Source organism: Myotis nattereri, assembly GCF_964212035.1.
Source record: "Myotis nattereri genome assembly, chromosome: 10".
In the NCBI taxonomy this organism is placed as follows: domain Eukaryota; kingdom Metazoa; phylum Chordata; class Mammalia; order Chiroptera; family Vespertilionidae; genus Myotis; species Myotis nattereri.
In genome coordinates this window covers 20,382,810-20,405,464 of record NC_138085.1, presented here as the reverse complement: position 1 = coordinate 20,405,464, position 22,655 = coordinate 20,382,810, and the positions used below count along the sequence as shown (strand labels likewise).

Below are 22,655 nucleotides of genomic sequence, written 5' to 3'. Positions count from 1 at the left end.
CCCAAGTGGGAACACCGGCTACGGGCACAGCTGCTTCGAGCTCCCTTCGCCCCCCAGTGCTCGCAGGTACAAAGGCGCACAGAACTCCTCCTGAGCCTCGCCTCGAGCGGCGCCCCCAAAACGCCGACCACCCGGACCACGCCGGGAGCCCCGAAACCACTGCCCCGCTTCTCAGGCCAGAGGCCCCTCCTTTCCTGGCCGGGCGAGGGGCAGAAGTGGGACTGAGTCTGGCTCGGGGAGCCCGCCAGCCGCCGAGGCCCTCCGCGCCTGCCCGGAACCGGGGTCTCGGGCCCGCGGCGCCCACTCAGGGCCCGGGCCCGGTGCCCTGCGAGGCCGGCCTCGAGCCTCAACCCTGGTCCACCCCGAGCTGGCGGGACCCGCACGACCCCCTGAGCCGCGCCGGCCGCTGCCGAGCGGACCCAGACACTGACTTACCTGTCTTCGCTCTTGTTTTTCTGCTTCTTCCCCATCGCCTGACAGCGGCGCTCGCGGCCCCAAGCCCGCTCTTCGCTCTCTCACAGACCCACTGTCCCCCGGCCGACTTCGGGCTCCGCTCAGCTCCGTCCGCCCCGCGCTGCCGCCTCTCGCACCCGGCTCCGCACGGACCCGCGCACTGGGACAGGGCACATATGGTGAGGGCTCGCAGTGCGCAAGCGCATCTTCCCGCCGCCTCGGCGTGCGGACGCAGGGCGTGGCTCAACGAGAGCTGCCCTTCGGGTAGAGCGTCTCCACTGCACCCGCCCGCCAGGCCGGAGCGGAGCGCCCCCTTCCCGCAAGCGTCCGCCGCGCATCGACGCCCGCGCGATTTCCAGGTTCTAGAACCCAAAGGCTGACAATGAGGCTGAAAATTCCCCAAATCGGCCCCTCCCTGCGAGGGACGCAGATTTGGAGAACTGGAGCCTGGTCAGAAGCCGAACTTAATTGAGCTGGGCTTCCGTTCCACCTTTCAGCCTTTACACCTTTACACCTTTACACCTTTGTAGTCTCAGCTGTTGGAAAATCAGTAAAGAACCACAATGAAGCAAAGATAAGCGCTCTGGTTGTTCCCAAGGGAAATAAATCCAGGACAAAATTGAGCTTCTCAGTGACTCCATGAATTAGGAAGTACGTACAATCACTATAAAAATAAAGGACACACCCATTAAGTTCCCCAAATAGGTCGTTTATTAAAACAAGTTCTAAAAATTTGTGTTAGGGAAGTCACGAGGGAATCTGGGAAGGTGGTGAAAATGTGCTATAACTAGATCTGGTCGGTGACATTACGAGTGTTAACTACATACAAGCTAATCGTGCTGTATGTTACAATTCAACTTTTTTAATGTTCCATAGGATGGAAACGAAGTTGGAGTGTCACTCTTGAGCAAGAGTGTGGCTATCTGATTTCTGACATAACATGTATCCTGAGGTCCAGAGCCTACAGACAACTCCAGCTGAGCACTAAAAAACTACCACTCCCAGCATACTTTGCTCCCGCGCCCTCTGGGCTGTTTAAACCCCGGGCCGGAAACGGGGCCACACGTCAGCTCCAGCCTCCCGCCCGCCTTTCTCCTCCGTCACTTCCTCCGGCGTCGCAGGCTGTAAAGCGTAAGCGCGCCTCAGCCAATCTAGAGGCGGAAGTGACGGCTGTTTCGCAGCCATTAGCAGCTGCTGCGAAGCTGAAGCCAGGGTGGACTGTGCTTCTGGAGCCGCTGGTCCGTCCCTTCTCAGGGGTCACCGAGAGCTCAGGTGAGGCAGGGGCGGTGTGGGAAAAACGGCCGCCGCGGCCCAGTGCTCACGGAGACGCCGCCGCTCCGCATCCTTCCAGGCGGGGGCGGGGCGCGGCCCCGGGGCCGGTGTCAGTGCTGTTGTGACCGTTTGGAGCCTGCGCCTCGGGAGGCGTTGAAGGCGAGGGCCAGCTGAACTCCGCCCTCGTCTGTTCCCAGGCGGCGCGGGGAGTGGCAGGATACCTTGGGGACGATTCCTTGGGCAGGTCCTGTTCTCGGTGGAGGAGGAGGCCTCTGGGTTGGTTGGGAGGGCGCACGTAGGCGGATCCAGGAAGTGGGAAGGTAATTGGAGAACAAGTCCTTTCCCACCGCCCCCGTGGAGCTGAAAAATGGAAGAATCCGCGGCTTGTGGCTTAAAGAATAGAGAGTTATCAGGATTGCCAAACCTGGCCTTACCCCTTCCAATGCCGTGAACACCATCACCTGCCCCTCCCTCTCCCGCTCCCCCGCAGCTCTCGTTAATCACTTCCGGTCCAAATTATCGCAGCATTAAATTCTGAATTCATCCTGAAAGGGGGAAGGGCACTTAATAAGAATAGAGCCACAGTTGTTTAATAATTACTCACCTTACTAACTATAGATAGGAGGTTTTCTTACAGACTCCGGGAAACTATAGGATGTGTTGCAAAAAGACAACAACAGGGCTGTAAAAAAAAAAAAAACATTTTAAAAACAGACCAGACAGGACACTCTTTGGTTTGGTTGCGGTACTCGGACCCTGACCCCCTCCGGGAGTTGGCTTCGGGACGGCTGACCATTCTCCAGTCCCGGGAATGGGCTGAACTACTTGTAGCATCACAAGAGGACTAGCCGCCTTAGGCGGTTGGCTCAGTGGATAGAACGTTGGTCTGTGGATTGAAAGGTCCCGGGTTCGATTCCAGTCAAGGGCACATACCTTGGTTGCAGGTTTCCCCGCCCCTGGTCGGGGTTCGTGCAGGAGGCAACCAATCCATGTGTCTCGCATCGATGTTTCTGTCTCTTCCTCTCCCTTCCACTCTCCCCCCCAAAAAAAATCAATGGAAAAATATCCTCAGGTGAGGATTGACTATAAATAAATAAAGCTTTAAAAAAACAAAGAAGATTAGCGCCTTGTTATCAGACTTTGAGCTCCTGAAGGCCGGACTGCAGACCACACCCTCCCTTGCCCTGTTACACTCGCAGCTCGCAGCTACAGCTGTTTTCTTTTTCCTGATCCTACTAAAATCAGCCCACTGGTGACGGGGTCAGAGCAGAATTTCCAGGTGACCGACTGCTCTCCCCAAACTGCCAGCATCATTGGAATAAACGCTCATTGATGATTCAACCCTGTCTCTGCTTAATTTGGCTCAAGTAGTGACAGGCAGCCTCTGACCCATTGTGTCGGGTATCAATTCTATATGCCCCTGGTAAGAACTTGCTTGGTTCTGACAAGCATGTCAGGCTTTAGTATTCAGTTTTCTGCCTCACCTAGCCCCTGGAAAGTCACAGTCTCACTGACATTTTTCTTGGAAGGTAGGGAGTGTAAAATTTTTCTATATATATATATATAGATAGATAGATAGATAGATAGATATATAGATATATATTTTATTGATTTTTTACAGAGAAGAAGGGAGAGGGATAGTTAGAAACATCCATGAAAGAGAAACATCGATCAGCTGCCTCCTGCACACTCCATACTGGGGTGGTGCCTGCAACCCAGGCACATGCCCTTGACCAGAATCGAACCTGGGACACTTCAGTCCACAGGCCGACGCTCTATCCACTGAGCCAAACCGGTTTTGGCATAAAATTCTTTTACTACATATAAAATACAGCTCCTTTAAAATTTTATAGCACTTGAGGAACTAACAGTTTGTTCATTCAAAGTTAATTTTTTTCCCCATTGATTTTTAGCGAGAGTGGAAGAGAGGGAGAGAGAGAGAAACATTAACGTGAGAGAGACATCGATTGGTTGCCTCCTGCACGCGCCCCTGACCAGAGCCCAGGCCGGGAAGGAGCCTTCAGTCCGCCGGCCGGTGCTCTATCCATTGAGCCACACCAGGGCCCAAGTTAAATATTTTTTGAGCACCTACTGTGCCCCTGACATTGCTAGCTGTAGAGATACAAAGATGAAGTGAAATGTGCATTTCAACTGCTTTTTCTTTGGAGAAAAAGGAATCAAAAGTGAGGTTTTCAGGAAGACTGTCTTCATTTCCACAGAAGCTGGTGGATGAGATCACAGTTTATTCAGATTTTTTTGTTAATCCTCACCTGAAGATATTTTTTCCAGTGAATTTTTGAGAGAGCCGAAGGGAGGGCAGAGGGAGGAAAGAGAAAGAGAAACATCGATTGGTTGCCTCCTGAACGGAGATTGAACCTACTACCCTGTAGTGCCCTTTACCAGGAATCAAACCCAAGACCCTTCAGTGCACAGGCTGAAGATCTAACTACTTAGAAACACTGGCCAGGGCTCCTTCAGATTTTTAAAAGTACTTCATTAGTATTTGCAGATGCATGTAAGTAGTTGAGATGCAACAGCCTCCTGCTTTGATAGGCAAAATATATAAATTATATTTCTGTAGTAATCCAGGTGTACACATAAAAATCGCCATCTGATTGTTGCTGGTGGAAAATAATACATTTCTTTTGAAAGAATTGTTTATCTTTTTTTTTTTTTAGAAAGACAGAATCATTGATTTATTGTTCCACTTACTTAAGCGTTCGTTGATTACTTCTTGTATGTGCCCTGATCAGGAGTTTGAACCTGCAACCTTGTCCTATGGGGATGATACTCTAACCATTTGAGCTGATGGGCCAGGGCAGGACTACATTTCTTTAAAACCAATGTAATTGAGATCTTCCTTTGTAATCTGAATTAGAATATGTTTACAAACTCCTATCTTACACAGAAGAGTGATGGAAAAGTCAAAAATAGACTATTACATTGTTTTACATCAAAGCTAAGAACACTGAGTGTCAATAAGTCAATATCAATCTTGTGGCCTCTTAGATTTTGTGAGGTAATGGGAGAAAAGGAATGGAAACCAAAGCTTAGGGAACACCAGGCATCATTCTTTTTTTTTTTTCTTTTTTTTTCTTTTTTTTTTTTTTTAATATAGTTTATTGATTTTTTACAGAGAGGAAGGGAGAGAGATAGAGAGTTAGAAACATCGATGAGAGAGAAACATCGATCAGCTGCCTCCTGCACATCTCCCACTGGGGATGTGCCCGCAACCCAGGTACATGCCCTTGACCGGAATCAAACCTGGGACCCTTCAGTCCGCAAGCCGATGCTCTATCCACTGAGCCAAACCGGTTTCGGCACCAGGCATCATTCTTTACATAAATTGTAATTGCCTTTCTTAGGAGTTAAAGAAAAGAAAATTATTTAGGCAGAGACCATGAAAATGTGTATTTTGCTCAACTCTGCTCTGTGTTGAAGCAAAGTTTGGTATCTGTGTATATGTACAACCTTACAACAGTTTAGTCATTTCTATTTTGCTTCTCTTTCTTTGGTAAAGAATAATGATTGTCAATATATATCACTAGCTATAGCTCCAACTACTATAACTCCTAACTACTCATTTTTCTCTGGTCTGTGGTTATGTTCTTAAAGACTTATCTTTGCTTTCATATAATAAAACAAAAACTAACTCAGGAGCACCTAAACTTTGATCTAAATCGTTTTTGAGTGCTGTGACTATAATCTATTGAAAAGCCTAACATGAAGTGCTTGATTGTCAGCAGAACACTTTGTGAACTATAAATTATGCACTTGCTGGAATTTTTTTAAAATAAGAAAGAAAACTTTACTTATTTGCATCTTTTTTTCTAACCTTGTAAACCTTCTCCCCAGCAGCAAGGCTGAACTGTAAAGAATGGAAGCTCATACATCTGTGGACATGTTTTCAAAAGTCCTGGAAAATCAGTTGCTTCAGACCACCAAACTAGTAGAAGAGCGTTTGGATGCTGAAATTCAGAAAATGGATCAGATGGACGAGGATGAACTAGAACTCCTCAAAGAAAAGAGACTTAAGGCACTAAAGAAAACTCAACAGCAGAAACAAGTAACCTCCCTGCTCTGCTTTCTGAAATTACTTTAACAGTGTGCACCTAGCAGATACACACATGTGCCAGTAGTTACAGTACAGGTCCTCATTGTTAAGGTGTTTTCCTTTATCTTTTTTTTTTTTTTAACCTCAAATTACCTATCACTATTAAAAATTTGGCTGGATAAAAATTAGTTTTAAACACACATTCAAAATTAGCCTGCTCAGTGTGATAGTCTACAGTCAAGTAAAAGAAATACGTGCCCAGGATCATTTTCTGAGCTTCGATATATGTGGTTGAAGTAGACTAGGAAGAGACTTCAGCAGCAGGAGGCAGTGGTTGCCTTTCAGGTGGTGAAGCCAGCCTGTCATAAGTTAGCTGTGAGTTAAACACACTACTCATTGCTAATACTCAACTAGAAAAAAGTTGGCATACGAGGGTAGAACTCTGTATCTACCTGATTTGCAGTGAGGAATATATTCGATATCTTAAAAGAAGATGTCCAGCAGTTTTAAAAACAATAGGCTGAGTATTTATAATTAAAAACCAATTAAAGCAGGCAGCCTTTAGACTTTTTTTTATTAACATACAAATCAATTTAAAATGAATTTGTTATGGAGTAACTCAGAGGGTCTTATTTTAGAGCTTTAACTGCGGTTTTTTTGTTTTTTTTTTTATTTTAGGAAGGAAGGGAGGGAGAGAGATAGAAACATCAGTGATGAGAAAGAATCACTGATCAGCTGCATCCTGCACGCCCCCTACTGGGGATCGAGCCCACAACCCAGGCGTGTGCCCTGATCAGGAATTGAATCGTGACCTCCTGGTTCATAGGTCAACACTCAACCACTGAGCCATGCTGGCTGGGCTTTACTGCATTTTAATAGATCCCTTTTTATTTATTTTTATTTTTTTAACATGTTTTCTGAGGAAATAGGCAAGAAGCCTTAATGGTTTTTATAGCCATTCTTTTTGAAAGAGTAGTGCAGATTGTATAGTAATTTTGATTTTTCTGATCCACAAAGGTATTGGGGAAACCAGTGTACACAGTGACATAAGTACTTAATAGACCTGTGTTAATCAATATTCCTCAGTCAGCCAAGCACCCCCCTACTGTGGCAGCTAGAGGCATAGGACGTAGGTAGAGAGCAGAAGGACAAGGTAAGAAATAGGGTGAGCCCACCAAAAATTTTGTTCATTATTTTCTATTTTAATAAAAATACTGTTTTAAGTGCACAGGTCATTGACAAGTTGCCAGGAACCAATTCCAGCATGTCATAATTTTAAGAGTTTCATCAAAAGGTTGATTAAACTTGGGGACTCATCAGGGTTGAGTCACACTTGTAGTCATCTGTTGGGAATGGTTAAAGGCATTTCCCCAAACCTGAATAGGAAACTGATTGTGGCTGCCAGACAGTTAAAGGGCATCTTAATCTACATGTTATTGCCTCCTACTGGCCAAACACCTGAACAGCCGTAGGCTAATTCCCCCATTCTGACGATGCTTCTGTACCCTTTGAAACCTTACCCTTTGAAGTGTATTATCTCCACCTTGCCTTAGGACAAATTGTGTTAACACATTTCGTACTGCGCCATCTGTTAAGGACCACTGACGAGTGTTCTCGTTTTTCACACCCATGGAAAAAGGAGCGAATCTAGATACTTACGTAAATTTTGTTTGGTCCCTCTTCATAGAGGAAAATGTTTTACGCAGTACCATACATTAAAAAAGTACTAGGAACTTTAATTGTTTAATTGTTTTTGTAAATAAAAATGTTATAATTATTGAAAAACAACACCTAAAGTGCATTATGATGATTTAAATAACGTGCAGTTTGCCCAAAAACGTGCGGTCCCTGGCGTATGTCTTAGAGATTTCTATGTGGTACGCAATGTGTTAATAAAAGCAGGGGTCCTAGACAAGGAGGGAGTCTTCAGTTCCTTTAGCTGAAGGTCCTCTAACCCCCAATTCCTTTCAAAATTATATCTCGTCTCCAGACTCTTTATTAATCTCTGGATTCCTATGTCATCTACCCACAGCCTTTTCCAGATTCCTGAACCCTTCTTGATGCTGGGACAAGAACCCCAGCAGCAAGTAAAGAAAGGAATCATGAAATGTCACATATCATTTTAAGGAATTGTATTTGAGAGGTTAAACTGTTTATAGGAGCTTTACCAAAGAAATGTCACATAAGGAAAAGGTATCTGGGCCTCCTGTGAGTGCCAGCTCAATGGGAGCCATTGTGAAATGGATACTGCACCTGGGCTGCTTTAGCTTAAGTGCAGGGGAGGAAAGGAGATGGTGTTCCTGCCTCTTTCTAGTTGGACCTTCTGGAGGCTGCATTCAGACCTCTGCCACGTTTTAAAAGAGCATGGAGGAATTAGACTGTTTAGAGGACAACCAGAAGAGGGAGTCTAGATACTGTTCCGTGTGAGAAACAATCAAGAGGAAATGGAGAGTCAGTGTAGAGGAGGGAGGACATGGGTGAGATGTGATATGTGAAAAGCCAACATGTAAAGAAAAGATTAGCACTTTTCTCTCTAATCGTAGGTTCAAGCTGGGATCCACAGACCAAAGTTAGAGATACAGGCACTTCAGTGTGAGAAGACCTTTCTAAAGATTAGCACTAGTACACATACAGATGCTTTCTAGGCACATGTGTCAGGCACTGTTTTACTCATCTTCGTGTCGATTGCCTTATTTTCACAACTACTCTGAGGTAAATGCTCCATGATCTCCCTGTTACACATGAGGAAATTGGGGCTCAGGCACGTTATTAGAATTCATAGCCTGATAAGCAGTAGAGCCGTTATTCAGGCGCAGGCCTTCTGCCTGCGAGCCCAGTTCCCCTTTATTAAAACGAACTGCCTGACGAGGAAACAGGCTGCCCGTTGTGGGGAGGAGCTTCTTGTCACAGGAAAGGTCAGAGGCTGGAAGGTGTGCCAGGCGTGCTGGTGAGGGTTGGCATCTTGGTTTGGGAAGTTGGATTACATGACTTAGGAGATGTCTGTTGTGTCTGGACACCGAGTAGACCACTCTTTCTTCTCGGATACTGCCCATTGGCCACCAGTATAGGGAGGTTCCTGCCTCTCCCTGCTGGTCGTCGAGGGGAAGCAGGGCCCCTGAGCATCAGAGCTGCAGTAACCCTCCCCCCTCTTTTTTACCCTGTCCCCAAAGGCTGGCTTTATCTCATGAGCATTATTTATGAAAGCTTTTTAGTAATTTGAATCAAATGCTTCTGATTTTAGTAGTTTGAGTGCAGAGAAATTAAATGGATTGCACATGCTGTCTCATGAGTCTAAAATTTTATTTTCAAAGTTCTAATAAAACATATATTCTAAGTTACCAAGGCAGGTAATTGTCATAAATATGAGCCGTGCTGTGGAGATAGTACGCACACTACTTTTGCATTGACACTAGAAACATAAGAAAGTAAGTCACTGAAAGGAATTCCTTTCTCTACAGGATAAAATCAACTACATTACAAAGTACAGGGTGGGGCAAAAATAGTTTATAGTTCTTATGTAAAATAATACACTAATTAAATAATACAAGAATAAACTGTTTCACACATTCACAAGTGTAAACTATCGCCTCACCTGTATTGTGCTGATTTGTACACACCCTATAAGCTGGTACTAAAGGATATTTCAAATGTGTAATATTTCCTTTTTCTTCAAATCAGGAATGGCTTTCAAAAGGACATGGGGAATACAGAGAAATCCCTAGTGAGAGAGACTTTTTTCAAGAAGCCAAGGAGAGTAAAAATGTGGTTTGCCATTTCTACAGAGACTCTACATTCAGGTAACATTGTTTCCTTCACTGACTTTTTTAAACATGGAGAGATGTTTGAATAGAAATACTGTATACTGACAGAGAAATTAAGAACAATAAAAGGAACTACTTTCTAAGTTGTTTCTTTGTACTAGAAGTCTGTACATTGAAGTTAAGCAATTGTTATTTTAAAGATTAACTTAAAAACCAGTTACATATACAAGTATAAGTGAACATTATTAAAAGTCAAGAATATTTCTATATTAATGGCTGTTTTCTGAATTATATATTTACTAACTTTAAGAACATCTTAGAGCCCTAGCTGGTTTGGTTCAGTGGATAGAGCATCAGCCTGCGGACTGAAAGGTCCCAAGTTCGATTCCGGTCAAGGGCATGTGCCGGTGGGAGGCGTGCAGGAGGCAGCCATTCAATGATTCTTTCTCATTGATGTTTCTATCTCTCTCCCTCTCCCTTCCTCTCTGAAATCAATAAAAATGTATTTAAAAAAATAAAAATAAAAACACCTTAGAAATGTATACTTAAATTTTTTTTATCAGTGCAACAAGAATTTTTCTACTTTTTTTCTTTTTCTTTTTATTGAATTTATTGGAGTGACACTGGTTAACAAAATTATACAGGTTTCAGGTGCACAATTCTACAACATGTAGTCTGTACACTGTATTGTGTTTACCATCCCAAATCAAGTCTCCATCCAGCACCAGTTATCCCTCCTTTACACTCCTCTACCTCCTCCCACCTCCCTCCACCCATTCCTCCTACCCACCGACCCTCTACCCCCCTCCCACCCCCAGCAGTCACTACACTGTTTTCCTGTCCATGAGTTTTTTTCTCTTTTTTTTTTTCTTTTTGGCTCAATACCTCCACCCCACTCCCTCCACTCCCCCTACTCCCACCTGTCAGCCTATTCTCTGAGTCTGTCACTATTTTGCTTGTTAGTTCATTAGATTCCACAAATGAGTAAAATCATATGGTATTTGTCTTTCTCTGAATCGCTTATTTCAGTTAGTATAATGCTCTCCAGGTACATCCATTTTGTTGCAAAAGGTAAGATTTCCTTTTTATGGCCTAGTAGTATTCCACTGTATAAAGGTATCTACAGCCGTAACCAGTTTGGCTCAGTGGATAGAGGGCCGGCCTGCGGACTGAAAGTCCCAGGTTCGATTCCGGTCAAGGACATGTACCTTGGTTGCGGGCACATCCCCAGTAGGAGGTGTGCAGGAGGCAGTTGATCGATGTTTCTCTCTCATCGATGTTTCTAACTCTCTATCCCCTCTCCCTCCCTCTGTAAAAAATCAATAAAACATAAAAAAAAGAAAAGCTGTAGATACCTTTATTTTTTTTTTTAATATATATTTTATTGATTTTTTTACAGAGAGGAAGGGAGAGGGAAAGTTAGAAACATCGATGAGAGAGAAACATCGATCAGCTGCCTCCTGCACACCTCCTACTGGGGATGTGCCCACAACCAAGGTACATGCCCCTGGCCGGAATCGAACCTGGGACCTTTCAGTCCGCAGGCCAGCGCTCTATCCACTGAGCCAAACCAGTTAGGACTCTACAGCTTTTTTATCCACTCATCTATTGATGGGCACTTGGGCTGCTTCTATGTTTTGGCTATTGTAAATAATGCTGCACTGTGAACATAGGGGTGCACATATTCTTTTGAATTAGTATTTTGGGTTCCTTCAGATAAATTCCCAGAAATGCCAGAAATGGAATCATAGGTCATAAGGCACTTGCTTTTTTTTTTTTTTTTTTTTTTTTTTTGAGGTAACTCCATGCTGCTTTCCACAGTGGCTGCACCAATCTGCATTCTAACCAACAGTGCACGAACAAGGTTCCCTTTTCTCCACATCCTCCCAGCACTTGTTGTTTGTTGATTTATTGTTGATAGCCATTCTAAGAGGTGTGAGGTGACATCTCATTGTGGTTTTAGTTTACATTTCTCTGATGATGATTTGTGACATTGAGCATCTTTTCATATGTCTATTGGCCATCTATATGTCTTCTTTGGAGAAGTGTCCATTTAAGTCCTTTGCTCATTTTTAAATTGGATTGTTTGGGGGTTTTTTGGTGTTGAATTCTATAAATTCTTTATAAATTTTGGATATTAACCCCTTATCAGATATATCTTTGGCAAATATGTTCTCCCATTCATTGGGTTGTCTTCATTTTGTTGATGGTCTCCTTTCCTGTGAAAAAATGTTTTGGTTTGGTTTTGATTCTAACATTTAATATTTAATCCATTTTGAGCTTATTCTTGTGTATGATGTAAGAAGGTGGTCTAGTTTCATTTTTTTGTACATATCTGGCCAGTATTCCCAACACCATTTATTGAATAAATTACCTTTACCTTATTGTATATTTTTGCCTCCTTTGTCAAATATTAATTGACTATAAAGGCATGGATTTATTCCTGGGCTCTCTCTTCTGTTCCATTGATCAATATGTCTTTTTATGCCAGTACCATGCTGTTTTGATTACTGTGGCCTTGTAGTATAGTTTGATATCAGGTGGTGTGATTCCTCCAACTTCGTTCTTCTTTCCCAAGATCACTGTTGCTATTTGGAGCCTTTTTTTGGGTTCATGTAAATTTTTGGAATATTTGTTCTATTTCTGTGAATAGCCATTGGTATCTTGATTGGAATTGGTGCTGAATCTATATTGCTTTGGTGTTGAATCTATGAACATTTTAATTATGTTAATTCTTCCTATCCATGAACATGGCATATGTTTCCACTTACTGTATCTTCAGTTTCTTCAGTGTCTTACAATTTTCCAAATATATGTCTTTTACATCCTTCATTACATGTAATCAAGTCCTAGTAGTTTTTTGGTGAAATCTTTAGGGTTTTTTGTATACAGTATCATGTCACTTGCAAATAATGACAGTTTTACTTTTGCCTTTCCATTTGAATGCCTTTTATTTATTCTTCTTATCTGATTGCTGTGGCTAGGACTTCCAGTACTATTTTGAGTAAGAGTGGTGAAAGCAGATAACCCTGTCTTGTTCCTGATCTTAAAGGGAATGCTTTTAGTTTTTGCCCATTGAGTATGATATTGGCTGTGGGTTTTTCATATATGGCCTTCATTATGTTGAAGTATGTTCCCTCTCTATTTTGCTGAGTTGTTTTGTTTTTATCATAAATGGGTGCTCGATTTTACCAAATTCTTTTCCTGCACCTTTTGAAATGATCATGTGGTTTTATCCTTCATTTTGTTTATATGGTATATCACATTAATTGGTTTGTGTATATTGTACCAACCTTGCATCCTGGAATAAATCTCATTTGATCATAGTGTATAATCTTTTACACTGTATTGCTGGATCCAGTTTGCTTTAATTAAAAATTTTAGCATTTATGTTCATGAGGGATATTAGCTTATAATTTTCTTTCTTTGTAGTGTCTTTATCTGGTTTTGTAAAATGAACTTGGGAGTCTCCCCTCCTCTTGAATTTTTTGGAATAGTTTGAGAAAGATAGGTGTTAGTTCTTCGAATGTTTGGTAAAATTCATCTGTGAAGCCAGCTGGTCTAGGACTCTTGTTTGTTGCATATTTTTTTGTTGTTGTTTTCTTTTTGTTAATCCTCACTCCAGGATATTTTTTTTCATTGATTTTTAGAGAGAGTGGTAGGGAGAGGGAGAGAGAAACATCAACGTGAGAGACACACATCAATTGGTTGCCTCCTGCACGTGCCCCAATCAGGGGCCGGGGATCGAGCCTGCAGCCACGGGGATCGAGCCTGCATGCCCTTCACCAGAATCAAACCTGAGATCCTTCAGTCTGTGGGCCGATGCTCTAAGCCCTGAGTCAGACTGGCGAGGACTGTTGGGTGTTTTTTATTGCTACTTCAGTTTTACTAGTTGTAATCCGTTTATTCAGATGCTCTTGACTCTTCCTGATTCAGTTATGGAAGACTTTATGTTTCTAGGAATTTATCCATTTTGTCCAGATTGCCTAATTTGTTGGCATATAGTTGTTCATAATATTTTCTTACAATTCTTTGTATTTCTTTGGTGTACGTTGTTACTTTTCCTCTTTCATTTCTGATTTTATTTATTTGGTTCCTCTCTTTTTCTGGATGAGCCTGATTAAAGGTTTGTCAATCTTGTTTGTCTTTTCAAAGAACCAGCCCTTAGTTTTATTGATCTTTTTATTATTTTTTTAGACTCTATTTCAGTTATTTCCCCTCCGGTCTTTATTATTATCCTTCGTGCTACTCACTTTGGGCTTTCTTTTTTTCTTCTTTTTCTAGTTCCTTTAAGTGTAAAGTTAGATTATTTATGTGAGATTTTTCTTGTTTCTTGAGATTGACCTGTCTTAGGTTCACCACCCAACAAGTTGGCTGTTAATTAACATCTTTCATGGATTGATTGCTTGAGACTTACTGACTAAAAATATAAAAATAAAGAAAATATTGAAATGGTGAAATATCTTCTAAGGCAGGTGTGGGGAACATCTGGCCCTCAGGCCATGTAAGGCCTGAGAAATCATTTGGTCTGGCCCTGCCAAGGCATTTAGGGGTGAGTTAATTAAATGTTTGACCAGAATAGCAGGCTAATTTTTAAGTTGGTATTTTGTGTGCCCCGTGAGTGATGTTATAAATATCCAAATGGCCCTTGGCAGATAAAGGGTTCCCCACCCCTGCACTAAGGGGAAATGGGGGAAGGTAAAGGTTATCAAGGAAGCCCTCTGCCATTGTGGTACGCTGTCATCTCCCATGGGCATTCATCTTCCTAAGTTGCCAACCTCTGGTGTTGATGACAATTGATATATTGATATCATATCAGTCTGTAAGATGATGTGATGTGCTCGCTTGTTTATGAGATGTTTTCACCACTAGCTTGTTTTATGAAGGCGTAGAGTTTGCCTGTAGGTGGACCACTGTGTTTTGGATTCCTAGCCCTAGAGCAGCCATGGCTGACACATAGTAGGTGCTTAGTAAATATATTTGATGGATACATACACAGTGCAGCACCAGGAGTACTAATCTTAAAACTGAAAAATCAAAATTTAAATCATTAGGTATGTATATATTTCTAAGTTCCTAGCACATAATAGGCTGTACACTTTCACGTGTAAAATCCCAGAACACTCACAGTGACCCTTTGAGGTAAGTAGGTACATGCTTCATGTGCGGCTCACCTAATGTCATGCAGTTACTAAATGATAATAGGTTTTAAGCCTAATGCTATTTTAACTACACCATGACTGCAGCTTCTGTATTTTTAAAAAATGGATTAATTGACAAATGATGCAAAGTCTTATTTAAAATAGGTTCCAGTCCTGGCCAGTGTGGCTCAATTGGTTGAGCATTGTCCCATACAAGAGGTCACCAGTTTGATTCCCAGTCAGGGCACATACCAGGTTGCAGGCTCGATCCCCGTCAGGGTGCATGCAGAAAGCAACCAATTGATGTTTCTCTCTTACTTCCTCTCCCTTCTCTCTCTCTGAAGTCAATAAAAATGAAATTGTTTAAAAAATTCCAGCTCTTCCAGGGATGGTGTCTTCAAGCCTTCAAATGGTCCAGTGTTTTGACATACCAGCCAGGCTCTAACAATACAGCCTCTAACAGAACATAGGCTGTCCCGAACCCCTGGTGATAGAACTGTTCCCCTTTATACCAAGAAGCTGGGGAAAGCACCAAAGTCTGCATGTGGCCTGTGGCGAGGCCTGCTTCGTGGAGTTTGCACTGTGAGACCTAAAGTTCTAGGGAGGTTGTCTAACAGCTTGTGGTGGATCCATGTGTGCTAAGTGTGTCTGTGACAGGATCACACATGCTTTCCTTATTGAGGAACAGGAAATCGTTGTAACGTGTTGAGGGAACAAGCACAGAGTCAAAAAGCTAAATAAGAAAAATGAAGCTTTTTTGAGTGATAAAAATAATTGAAAGGCAACAAATAAAATGTTCCTTATTACTCAAATAAAGCCATGGAGTTGATTTATATACAAATGTTCAGGAACATATTTCTCACATAATGGTTTATTTATCCTTTATTTTGAGCTTCATTCAAAAACCATTTAATAATTACTTCTCGCCCTAGCCCATTTGGCGCAGTGGATAGAGCATTGGCCTGTGGCCTGAAGGGTCCCGAGTTCGATTCCAGTCAAGGGCACATGCGAGGGTTGCAGGCTCATCCCCAGTAGGGGGTGTGCAGGAGGCAGCCGATCAATGATTCTCTCTCATCATTGACGTTTCTCTCTTTCCCTCTCCTTCCTCTCTCAAATCAATAAAAAGATGTTTAAAAACAACAATAATAATAATAATTAGTTCTCTCCTACCATTTTCACTAAAATTTCATTGCTGCACTTCAGGGTGATATATGAAAAGATACATTCAGAGGGAAAGTAATGAGACATTAAATTTATCAGAATTTCCCTAGGCCCAAACCTAATTCAGGAAAAGCTGGAACTATGGAGTACCCCAAAAGCCTGGTAAAAACAACTCTGAAGCATTTAGTGTCTTAGGCATCCAAAGCAGTGGTTCTCATCTGTATTGGGCATGAGCATCACCTGCATGTTTGCAGCCACACTCCCAGGGAATTTTGATTCATCTGTATATTTTAAAAGTTCTATGTAATGAATACCAGTGGTGAAGAGCTACTGCTCAAAAAGATTATTACAATAGTCTGCTTCAGAAACACTAGAGGATTGACCAGTTTAAATACATCCTACTTTAAAGAAAATGTCACTTCCATTTTTTTCTTTAGAAGATGGCTTAATGAAAGTTACTTCTGGTATTTTTATTTTCTAAAACCATAATGACATATTTACAGCTAGAAGTGTTACTTCTCAGTGGCACTTGCACATATGGCACCAGATGCACATTTCTAATTCTGAGAAGTCTCTCCGAGTTCCATCAAGTTTAGATTTGTCACCCTTCAAGCTTCCTGTATAAGATACCAGGAATCATGCATAAAAGAAATTACAATCTTTTGTTTTTATCATGAACATGACAACTTTGTGAAGCACTTAAAATTTAAGGCATATATTGAATGTTTTTTATAAATATCATTAAAGCAAATCTGACTTCTTAGAATACTACATTGTTTTTCTGCCTCTCATAATCAGGCAGCTACCTCTGAAATGGAAGTGAGATCACCTGACACAAGCACCAGTTGGCTACCAAAGTATGAGACTCAGACAGATAAACATAAAATCAGGTGTACCTTACTTAATGGCATTTATCTTTAAGAAGAACTCTGTTGTTTGGGGTTTTGATTTTTTATATTATTTACAGGTGTAAAATACTAGACAAACATTTAGCAATATTGTCCAAGAAACATCTGGAGACCAAATTTTTGAAGCTGAATGTGGAAAAAGCACCTTTCCTTTGTGAGAGACTGAAGATCAAAGTCATCCCCACACTAGCACTGGTGAAAGATGGGAAAACGCAAGATTACGTCGCTGGATTTACTGACCTAGGAAATACAGATGACTTCACCACGGAAACTTTAGAGTGGCGGCTTGGTTGCTCTGATATTATCAATTACAGGTAACTTTTAACAAAAAGACTTATTTTAATTCACATTTTCAGTGATATTTTTAGAGAAGATTGTTTTATGTTAATGTTTATTTTATGGAACTAAGATCTTTTGGCTGACATGTAGAGAAACTTCCACAAAGGAAGAGCATATTTCTTAAAGTGTACATTATTAGCATGACCTCACAGCAAAAATCAGTCATGGATAAAAGTGAGTCTTGGAATACACCTAGCTATAAAAGTTCTCAACCTAACAGATCCTATTGCATCTAATTCTGTATAACCTGGATACCCAAAATGACACCCAGAATGAACTCTTCCCTGATTTAAACCAGATTACTCAAAGTGATAGTGACTTACTTTCAGACATTAGATTTTAATGTATATTCCTGTCTCATTTGCAGAATCAGATAAAATATACAGAATCTCATTTCCATGCTTAGCTTAAATTACTTACAATAGGGAACAGTCTCAATTTGAAAACCATCTAAAATCCAACTTCCTTTTTTCATTCATCTCTTTGTCCATTTCTCCAGACAGATAATTAATCTAATTCCACAAATTATAGCATATCATTTTGCCCTTTGTGCTTGTTCTTTTTTTGTTAATCTTCACCAGAGAATATTTTTCCCATTGCTTTTCAGAGAGAAAGTGGAAGGGAGTGAGGGAGGGAGGGAGGGAGGGAGGGAGGGAGGGAGGGAAGGAGAGAAGGAGAGAAGGAGAGAAGGAGAGAAAGGGGGTAGGGGTGGGGGGACATCGATGTGATAGAGACACATCGACTGGTTGCCTCCCACATGCGTCCCAACCAGAGGCAGAGAGCAAACCCACAACCCAGGTACGTGCCCTTGACCAGGAATCAAACCTGTAACCCTTCAGTGCACAGGCCAGTGCTCTAACCATTGAGCACACCAGCCAGGGCTCCATTAATTTTTAGAAGGGAGGGAGAGAGGCGGGTAGGGGAAATAGAGAGGGAGAAAGAGACACATCAATTGGTTGCCTCCCACACGTGCCCCCAACCAGGACTAGAATCAAACCTGCAACCCATGACCCGATGGTATGTGGGCTGATGCTCTAACAACGGAGCCACACCAACCAGAGCCTCTGCCTGTTCTTTGTTGTTGTTGTTATTCTTTTATTATTATTATTTAATATATTTTTATTAATTTCAGAGAGAGGAAGGGAGAGGGAGAGAGAGATAGAAACATCAGTGATGAAGAATCGTCAATCAACTGCCTTCTGCACGCCCCCTACTGGGGATCAAGCCTGCAACCCAGGCATGTGCCCTGACTGGGAATCGAACCATGACCTCCTGGTTCATAGGTTGATGCTCAACCACTGAGCCAAACTGACCAGGCCCTTTGTGCCTGTTCTTGATTTGCAAGAATAGTTGGTAAAACTGCAGTTGTCATTCCACAGTCATTGTGCCTTTCAATAAATAGTCCTCTCTCGCCTTCTCACTCCTCTACCCCTTTTCCTCTGAATCTTTCCTACACATGTCTAAATGATTCCTACATCGTAGAAGTTGATTTGGGAGTTTTAGGTTTTATTTTCTTAATAGTAAACAAAATATTAATGTTAAATAAAATCACTTATTTTGAAATGATTTCAAACTTTAAACAGTTTGGAAATAATACAAATGATGCTTATATACCCTTCACTCATGTTCCCTATTTTAAACACTTTATATTTGCTTTATCTTAATTTTTTTTCCCAGAACCATTTGAGTGGAAATTGTAAATGTATTGTACCTTTACATACTTTTGTGTATATTTTCTAGGAACAATGACATTCTCTTATGTAATCACAGTACAATTATTAAAACAGGAAATTGAGGTAATTTATAGACCTTATTCAAATTCCAGTAATGCCCTACATATCAAAAAATGCACTGCTTGGAGTTCACGTGTTTTTAGTTTTCGTTAACATGTAACAACCTTTTACCCTTCGTTTGTTTTTCAGTACTGTGATATTTTGGAAGAGTCCAAGCTAGTTATTTTACAGAGCATCCGCCAACGGGGTTTGTCTAATGTTTCAGGTTTAGATTCAGATTATGCATTTTTTCACAGGTATATCATAGAAGGGATGTATTCTTCCTTCTTAGTGCACCGTATCAGGAGGCATATGATGGTTTGTCTCATTTCTGGTGAGGATAACTGAGCACTGGTTAACCAGTTGTCTACCAGGCCAAATGGTGATTTAAGGAAGAACTTTTCCATATCTCACATTAATTTTTACTTGTTTACTTATATTAGAATGGGCTGTAGATTATTTTATTCAATGGGTTATATTCTGTTGCTATTATTATTTACTTTGAAGTTCAAATTGCCCCAGGTTTGACCAGTGAGAGCCCCTTTCATACAGGCTTCTGTATCCTTTGGTCATGTCCCCATAGTGTTTGAGCACTTGCTTTCTGATACAAATAGGATGTTTTCGGGGTACTCATGTTCTCCTCTCGCTAGAATTGTCTCTTACTCCAAGGAGCCATGGTTCCTTTCAGTGGCAAGTGATACTTCAAAACCAAGGTCTACCCTTGGCCCAGGGGCTCAGTGGTTGGGGCATGTCCCAAAGGTCGCAGGGTCAGTTCTTGCTCAGAGTACATACCTAGCTTGTGGGTTCAATCTCAGGTCAGGGCACGTATGGGAGGCAACCAGTTGATGTGTCTCTCTCACATCGATGTCTCTCTCTCTCCCTCTCTCTCTCTCCCCCCCTTCCTCTCTCTAAAACCAATAAAAACATATCCTTGGATGAGAATTATGCTAAGCGAAATAAGCCAGTCGGAGAAAGATAAGAATCACATGATCTCACTCATTTGTGGAACATAATAAACAACATAAACCAATGAACAAAAATAGATCCAGAGACATAGAAGCATCAAACAGAACGTCAAACCTCAGGGGAAAGGCAGGAGAGTGGGGGGGTAAGAGATCAACCAAAGGACTTTTATGCATGCATATGAGCATGACCATTGGACACAGACAATAGGGAGGTAGGGGCTTGTGCTAGGGAGTGGGAGCGGGCGGGGCAAGGTCAGTGGGAGAAAAAAGAGACATGTAAAAGTTTCAGCAATAAAGAATTTTAAACAAGATCTAGGTGCTAGGTAACTCCCAGATATTTTTGAAAACAGAAATTGTCGTATTTCATTTCTGAAGCATCATTCTCAAACATGATTGAAAAAGAGTTTCACACCAATTCTGGTTAATGATAATAAATTCCATGAGTTTTGATGATGTATGTAGAAATCTAAACATTAAAGGTTGTTAAACAGTATCGAACCTGTCATAACAGGCTATCAAAATACAGCACCATTTTTTGTGTCCTTTTCACTGTGAAAAGGTTCAGCATATCCAAAACAGATGAGAAAAAAACATTTGATTTTCTTCTTTGTTTTTCAGTCAGACATTCTGTTGGCATCCTGTGAAATGTTAATCAGCAGTTAATGATACAGGATAAAAAACATTGATCTAAAACATTTAGTAGTACAAAGTAAGGTTTATCACTATTAACCATCGGTATGAATAAATAGGTACTCTTCCTTGACACCAGCATTTTATTTTATTTTATTTTTTATTTTATATATATATATATATATATATATATATATATATATATATATATATTTTATTTCAGAGAGGAAGAGGGAGAGATAGAAACATCAATGATGAGAGAGAATCATTGATTGGCTGCCTCCTGCACTCCCTTTACTGGGGATTGAGCCCGCAACCCGAGCATGTGCCCTTGACTGGAATCGAACTTGGGACCCTCCAGTGTGCAGTCCAATTCTCTATCCACTGAGCCAAACCAGCTAGGGCCAAAAGACACTCTTAACAGTCAAGGGTTTTAGGAGCTGTGGGTTAGAAACCTGGGACAAAGAGCAAATACATATTTCCCCTCAAACCACACAACTCTAATGTTGAAAAGTGACCTTCAATATGTATATGTCTTTGTATCATATACTAGGGGCCCAGTGCACGAATTCATGCACCTTGAAAGGAACTGTGGGTGGCGAGGCTGCAGCGGGCACAGGGGCGGGTCTCGGCCCATCCTCTGCACCCCGCCTGGCCCCTTCTGCTACAGCCCCCGGTCCCGTCTGCCGGCAGCCACGCTCCCACCGCTGCTGCTCCCATGCGCTGACATGCTGACAGCGCCGGCCCTGCTTGCACCTGCTGACAGCATGGAGCAATTGGGGCTGGTACCAGCAGCAGGTGTGAGCGGGGCTGGTGCCGTCAGCTGGTGAAAATGGTGGCTGCTGTCCCGATGCCCCTCAGGAGCTGGGGGAGGTAGAGAAGCCCTCAGGGGCGATTGGGGCCAGCAGCCGCCGGCAGCGGGCACAGGCAGGGCCAGCGCTGGCAGCAGGTGTGAGTGCAGGATGGGACCGCAGCACATGGGAGCAAAGAATTTTCAGTAACCACCAGAGGCTCGCCCCGATGACAGCAACCAGTGCTCCACCTTGGTCTGGAACTCCCCCTCACCTGCTCCACCATCCAGTTGCAGCCAATGCCCACCATATTCCGTACTCTGCCATCTGCTACCCACACCCACCATGTTCCGCGCACGCCCCCTGATGGTCAGCGCACATCATAGCGACCGGTTGTTCGGTTGTACTGCCGTTCGGTCTATTTGCATATTAGGGCTTTATATATATAGATAGATAGATGGTGTGTGCTTTTAAAAAAAAACCTTTCATTGTTACGAATAGCAAATATGGAAAACCGCATACCACTATACAGGTCAGAAGAGAAATCCTTGTTCACCACGCTATGACACCAGCATTTTAAAGAAAAATTTACTCTATTTCATATGTTACAATGAGAGAAAAAAAAAGATTTTTCTGTACTAAATCGTAAAGAATAAGTGCTTTTCATATTTGCTTTATTTTCAGTGGAAATTTAATGGAGCCACCATTTCAGAGCCAAAAGAAAATTGGAACAAACTTCACAAAGCTGGAAAAGAAAACCATCCGAGGAAAGAAATATGATTCGGACTCTGATGATGATTAGGGAGCAGTTACAGTTCTTTGTAAAGTGTCTTTTTATTTCTGCTTACTTTAGAATTAGATGTGTTTTCTAAATTCTGTTGGTTTTGATACATTGGTCATCTAATGGTCGTATTCTAGTTTTATACAGTTGTATCACATTGAAAGACACCTTTAATATTTTCTCTGTGGGCTCACGTTTAAATTGAGGAAAACTGCTGAGTTCTTAAATTATCTGGGTAGGATCTGGATTCTCTATTTTTGCAATTGATTTTATCACAATATGATTTTTACGTCTTTATACCATTCACAGTTGTGTTTTTTTTAATTCACTGGATTGGAAACAAATTCAAGGAACTATTTCAGGACTAATTCTCATGCATTATTTACTTTATACAACAGGTCAAGTAACAGTTATTGGCGTAACAGACTGCACTTGTAAATGAATGATAAACACTTCATGTCTGGAATATGGTTGCATAACTATTAAAGAGCTGCTTATTTATTCTGTGTGCTGCATGTTGATGTTGAATCAGCTGATGGCAGAGGAGAACTTTTTCAGGTTGTGAGCATATTGCCTTATTTCAAGGGTCCTGATTGCTTGTATTTTAAGATATGCATTTAAAAAATC

General features: G+C 41.8%; 2 protein-coding genes across 3 annotated transcripts in view; one reads left to right on the top strand and one right to left on the bottom strand.

The window, feature by feature from the left end:
• Positions 1-601, bottom strand: part of EIF5B (eukaryotic translation initiation factor 5B) — a 64,016-nt gene extending 63,415 nt beyond the window's left edge. For both annotated transcript variants that reach the window (XM_081100518.1, XM_081100519.1), the window contains exon 1: positions 436-601. In XM_081100518.1, coding sequence (XP_080956644.1) covers positions 436-470 — 35 coding nt within the window. In that variant the 5' untranslated portion in view covers positions 471-601. The remainder of the gene's footprint in view (positions 1-435) is intronic.
• On the top strand, positions 481-22,529 carry TXNDC9 (thioredoxin domain containing 9). The gene is made up of 6 exons (XM_081100520.1): positions 481-632; positions 1,330-1,725; positions 5,584-5,791; positions 9,458-9,576; positions 16,810-17,064; positions 21,932-22,529. The coding sequence occupies exons 3-6, from the start codon at positions 5,603-5,605 to the stop codon at positions 22,047-22,049; spliced, it is 681 nt and encodes a 226-aa protein (XP_080956646.1). The 5' UTR covers positions 481-632; positions 1,330-1,725; positions 5,584-5,602; the 3' UTR covers positions 22,050-22,529.
• Positions 22,530-22,655: the final 126 nt, after the last annotated feature.

Excerpts from the sequence above, each read along its gene's own strand:
- TXNDC9 (XM_081100520.1), top strand. The coding sequence starts at position 5,603 with ATGGAAGCTCATACATCTGTGGACATGTTTTCAAAAGTCCTGGAAAAT. Across the intron at positions 5,792-9,457 it reads AAACTCAACAGCAGAAACAA|GAATGGCTTTCAAAAGGACA; the intron begins GTAACCTCCCTG and ends TCTTCAAATCAG. Across the intron at positions 9,577-16,809 it reads TACAGAGACTCTACATTCAG|GTGTAAAATACTAGACAAAC; the intron begins GTAACATTGTTT and ends TATTATTTACAG.